We start from the raw sequence: 4,972 nt of genomic DNA on the forward strand, positions 1-4,972 counted from the left end.
CAGTGTTCAACTGGTACTTAATTTATGAACCCCGAAAGGATGAAAGGTAAAATCGACCCCGGCGGAATTTGAACTCAGAATATAGTGGCAGATGAAATACCGCTAAGCATTTCGTTCAGTGTGCTAACGATTCTGCCAGCCTGCTGCCTTAAATAATAATAATAATAATAATAATAATAATGGTTTCAAATTTTGCCACAAGGGCAGCCATTTTGGGTGAGGGTATGAGTCGATTACACAACCCCAGCGTTCAACTGGTACTTATTTTATTGACCTCGAACGGATGGAAGATGAAGACGAAGAAGAAGACGAAGATGAAGAAGAAGACGAAGAAGAAGAGGAAGAAGACGAAGAAGAAGAAGGAGACGAAGGGGAAGAAGAAGATGAAGAAGACGAAGAAGAACACGAAGGAGACAAAGAAGGTGAAGAAGAAGACGAAGAAGACGAAGAAGAAGAAGAAGACGAAGAAGAGGAAGAAGACAAAGAAGGAGACGAAGAAGACAAAGAAGAAGAACAACAACAACAACAACAACAACGACTATAATAAGCATGGCCGCAGCCTAATGACTGAAACCAGTAAAAGAAACAAACAAATAAAAGCTTTTACCTGGATAAAACATTTATCGCATTCCTCAACGAACATATTTCCATGAAGCTCAGCAAGTCGATTGCGTGGAAACCCTGAACGTAAATGCAGACCATCGATATTCTGACTGATCAGAAAATGGACAAAGCCTGGTAATAAAAAAAAAAAAGAAACAAAAAGTTTTACTTAAAACATAAAGTCTGTCTACTTTATAACTTTTACAATGGTTTTTCTCTTTTAATTCTTAATACACGATTATCATCATCAGCTTATTATTAAGAATAAACTTATTAAAGGAATGGAAAATTCTAAAGCCTTACCAGCTTTTTCAAGAGCCACCAGGGCCATGTGTGTTAGAGTTGGTTTGGCACTTTCGAATGTTATATCGACTTTAGGTTCCTCTCCACGCATTTCCAGCGTCCAGACTCCTGTTACAAGAGAAACCAACAAATTATTAATTATTCTCACCAACAACATACAACAGCCATGACTTACCTTTATTCATCGCTAACTTAAAAGCTGCATTCCATGCAGACTTTTAAGCCAGTTCCTGTGGAGGGCTAAATGGGCCTGTGGCCCAAAATCAAGGCAACTTAAATAGCATGACTATAATATGTCTATAATGACTATATGTGCCAGAGGTGTTTGATTAGAGGTTAAGGGTAGATGAGAATTAATTCTGTAATGTAATCATTCTAATGTTCCAGTCCCAAGTTGAATTTCAACTTTTCACCAATATATCGCAAGGTTCTTATCTTGGCATAAAATAAATGAAGTGAATGTCATTTATCCCCACCTTGATCTCTGTCTGATATCGGACAAATGCCAAGATGGTGTGGATCAGCCAAGCTTTACCTGCTAGAAATAGCAACCCAAATGCTTTTAAATCAGATCCAAATGCTGAATGTTCAAGAACCAAATGAAGGGCAGATTTTCAATCCTGGGATTATCCTGATTCCAAAAAGGTATAAAATGTCTATGTAGAGCGAATGTAGACTGAGATACAGGGGTCCCAGAAGGACAGACAGAATTTCATTTTTATTATTATAGATTTAATGTCTACCTTCCATGAAATGAAGTGTGAACCAAGAGATGTTGCAGTCATTTTGTTGTTAAACCTGTTTTATATATTATACAAGCAGGATTGATTAGAAACAAGTAGGTGACTTTCACATCATCATCATCATTTAACATCCGTTGTCCATACTGGCATGGGTTGGACAGCTTGATCAGGGCTGGTAAGCTGGAAGGCTGCACCAGACTTCAGTCTGATTTGGCATGGTTTCTACGGCTGGATGCCCTTCCTAACACCAACAACTTTGACAGTGTAATGGGTGCTTTTACATGCCACTGGCACAGTTAAGAATAAATAAATAATTATTTCAGATAGAAGTAAAGCAGCAAGCTGGTGGAATTGTTACTGTTCCAGGCAAAATGGTTAACAGCATTTCATCTGTCCTTATGTTCTGAGTTCAAATTTCGCCAAGGTTGACATTGCCTTTTATCCTTTTAGGGTCGATAAAATAAGTACCAGTTTACTTATATGGCTAGCCATTTTGGAGAGACGGGATTAGTCAATTACACTGACCCCAGTACTTCACTGGTACTCTATGTTAAAGACCCCCACCCCACCCCCCAGAAGGATGCAAGGCAGTGGGAACTTCAGTGGGATTTGAACCTAAAATGTAAACAGCCAGAAGAAATGCTGCAAGGCATTCTTTCTGACACTGTATTCATTTAATCCATTCTAGCCAGGAATGATGGATGTAATAGAAACAAATGAAATGCATTATCCACTGTATCTTTTTTCTTAAGACTTTGGGAATAGTTTGAGGTGAATTTGGTTGCTCTTTCTAGGTGGTAGAATCAAGATTGCAAAATAAACTTCTTAACAACATGGCCATACTTAAGGCCATAATATACAGCATTCTAAGTAACATGGAGAAATCATCAGCATCATTTAACATATATATTCCATGCTGGCATAGGTTGGGCAAAGGGGCCGATACAGCTTGGCACCAGTGATGCCACAACTCACTTCTGCAGCTGAGCAAACTGAAGCAATATGAAATAAAGAACACAATACTGTCTGGGACTCAAACTCACAACCTCATGACAGTGAGCTCAATGCTCTAACCAGTGAGCTATATGCCTTCACAGTTCCAAATAGGGGGATGTAAAACATATTTACCTTTAGGTCCCCTGAAGTCTGGAATGCCAGCAGATGTACTAATACCAGCACCAGTATGGAATACAACATGCTTGCTTTCTCGTATCAACGTGGTAAGTTGTAAGATTTTTTCTTCCACTTCAGCATCTGTATCGAACTTCTCTGGAATTCCACATTTTCCTTTATTCGCATATTGGGACAATCCAGCAGCATAATTGACCGACATAGAGAGTTCCTAAGTATTCCTGCAACAGAAACAGTTAATATAAAGATTATGTACGACAAAAATGGTAAAAAAAAAAAAAGTAAATAATAATGAATTCCAACATCAACACAAAAAAACCACAAAATTTGCTGGTTCCACATGAAAAGCACCCAGTACACCCTGTAAAGTGGTTGGCATTAGGAAAGGCATCCACCCATAGAAACCCTGTCAAAATAGAGAATTGGAGCCTGGTGTGGTTCTCAGCCTTACCAGCTCCTGTCAAACCATCCAAACCCATGCTGGACGTTAAATGATAATGATGATGAATTAGGGTTAACTCTTGTTTTTTTCACGTAATGTCAACTGGCCCTCATATTGCACTGCTTTTTGGACAGTTAACCTAGCTCTCAGTAGGTGTACAGAGTTTACATATTTAAGTTTATGTATCACAAGTAGTGAACATAAACACACACACACATATATATATATATATATATATATATATACATATATATATATAGTGTAGTGGTTACAGTGTTGGGGTTGCAACCACTGAGACTGTGGTTTCAATTACCAAACAAGGTGACACATTGTATTTTTGAACAATTCACTTCATTCCACATTGCTTCAGCATATCCAGCTGTCACATCCTTCCAAGTTCAGCTGGATGAAGAGTGGGAAGACCAAGAAGAAGACTGTTTGCTCATAACTACAAAGGCATCAGAAAAAAAAAAAAAATCAGCAAAAGCATGCTACATACAACCAGGCCATACTTGCTTGCCTGCAAGTGACAGTTACAGTTTTATGTTAATATATATTTGTTGTTGTACTTGGGGATAGTCATATTGCCAGTTTAGCCAATAAAAACACACGCATTGTATATTTGGTGTTAATTTGCTTCAGCTTTATTACATTAATCTTAATCTTATTTCGGCCAGAGTTCTTTCGTCACACTTCTGTGACCTCATCAGTGGTCCTTTGTTTCCTTCTTTCTTATGTGTGTCTCACCTTGCTAACTATCAGCCATATATATATATATATATATATTCACACACACACACAAGGACATAGGTGCAAAACAAGGTGGGAAAAAATAGTACTTGAATACCAACGGCAGAGTAAAATACTATTTTTTTTATTGAAGCCAAATAAAACTTCAGAAACCGTTACTCAAAGTTTCACACGGTCATTCATCGGACAGTTGTGACGATAATACAGAGTCTGATTAATCACAACTGCCTGATGAACCACCACATGAAACTCTGAGTAACAGTTTGCAAGGTCATTTTTTCAGAGGCTGGGACTCTGAGCCATATACACTCCTACAAAAGTCACGATCATGACATACAACCACACTGCATCACAATTATTTTTCTTCAACAGTACTTGTTCTGTTGAACATCGTTATCCCAAAACTAATCAAAGAAGAAAAAGGTCCCACAAATTTCAAACGATATCTGGACAAATTTCTTGAAGGCATATTAGACAAGCCACATCTTAACAGGCTATGGGAGCACAAAACTTGACATAAAAATACGACATATATATATAAACCCATGTAGTAGACCTACAAACGTGCTATTTTTAGCAAACTCTAGCAAGATGAATGACCAGGTGTACAAGGCTCCCTCTTCGATTCCCTAAATTAATATTGGTAGAGCTTTCATGTTTATTTGAAATTAGCCACACAAATACACACCTAAGTACGGTCTTTCGACCGACTTTCTCTAAACTAAATACTTTGTCTGAACAAAAAACTGGTAAAGTCGTTAGAATGTTGGACAAAATGCATTGCGGTTATTTGCTTTATATAGTGCGATGTTCCAATCCAGCCAAAGTCAACTTTGTCTTTCATTATTCCAGTGTTGATGAAATGAATTGGCTGGCTAACCGCGATAGATTGATGGAATCGTTAAAACATTGGACAAGAAACCTTGCAGAAGGTCAAGGACGTTTTGATTACGAACATCTGCAGTAGCATTGTATATATATATATATATATATATATATA

The 4,972-nt window shown here is 37.7% G+C and overlaps 1 protein-coding gene across 1 annotated transcript in view; it reads right to left on the reverse strand.

Moving 5' to 3' along the window:
• The window catches only part of LOC106880845 (NAD-dependent protein deacylase sirtuin-6), a 9,789-nt gene that overhangs the window by 3,102 nt on the left and 1,715 nt on the right, over positions 1–4,972 (reverse strand). Inside the window, exons 2-4 of the mRNA XM_014930978.2 lie at positions 2,778–3,001; positions 907–1,014; positions 608–735 (exon numbers count right to left, since the gene is read on the reverse strand). Of these exons, the coding sequence (XP_014786464.1) occupies positions 608–735; positions 907–1,014; positions 2,778–2,982 (441 nt within the window). The 5' untranslated portion in view covers positions 2,983–3,001. The remainder of the gene's footprint in view (positions 1–607; positions 736–906; positions 1,015–2,777; positions 3,002–4,972) is intronic.

Source organism: Octopus bimaculoides, chromosome 15 (genome assembly GCF_001194135.2).
Source record: "Octopus bimaculoides isolate UCB-OBI-ISO-001 chromosome 15, ASM119413v2, whole genome shotgun sequence".
NCBI lineage: Eukaryota > Metazoa > Mollusca > Cephalopoda > Octopoda > Octopodidae > Octopus > Octopus bimaculoides.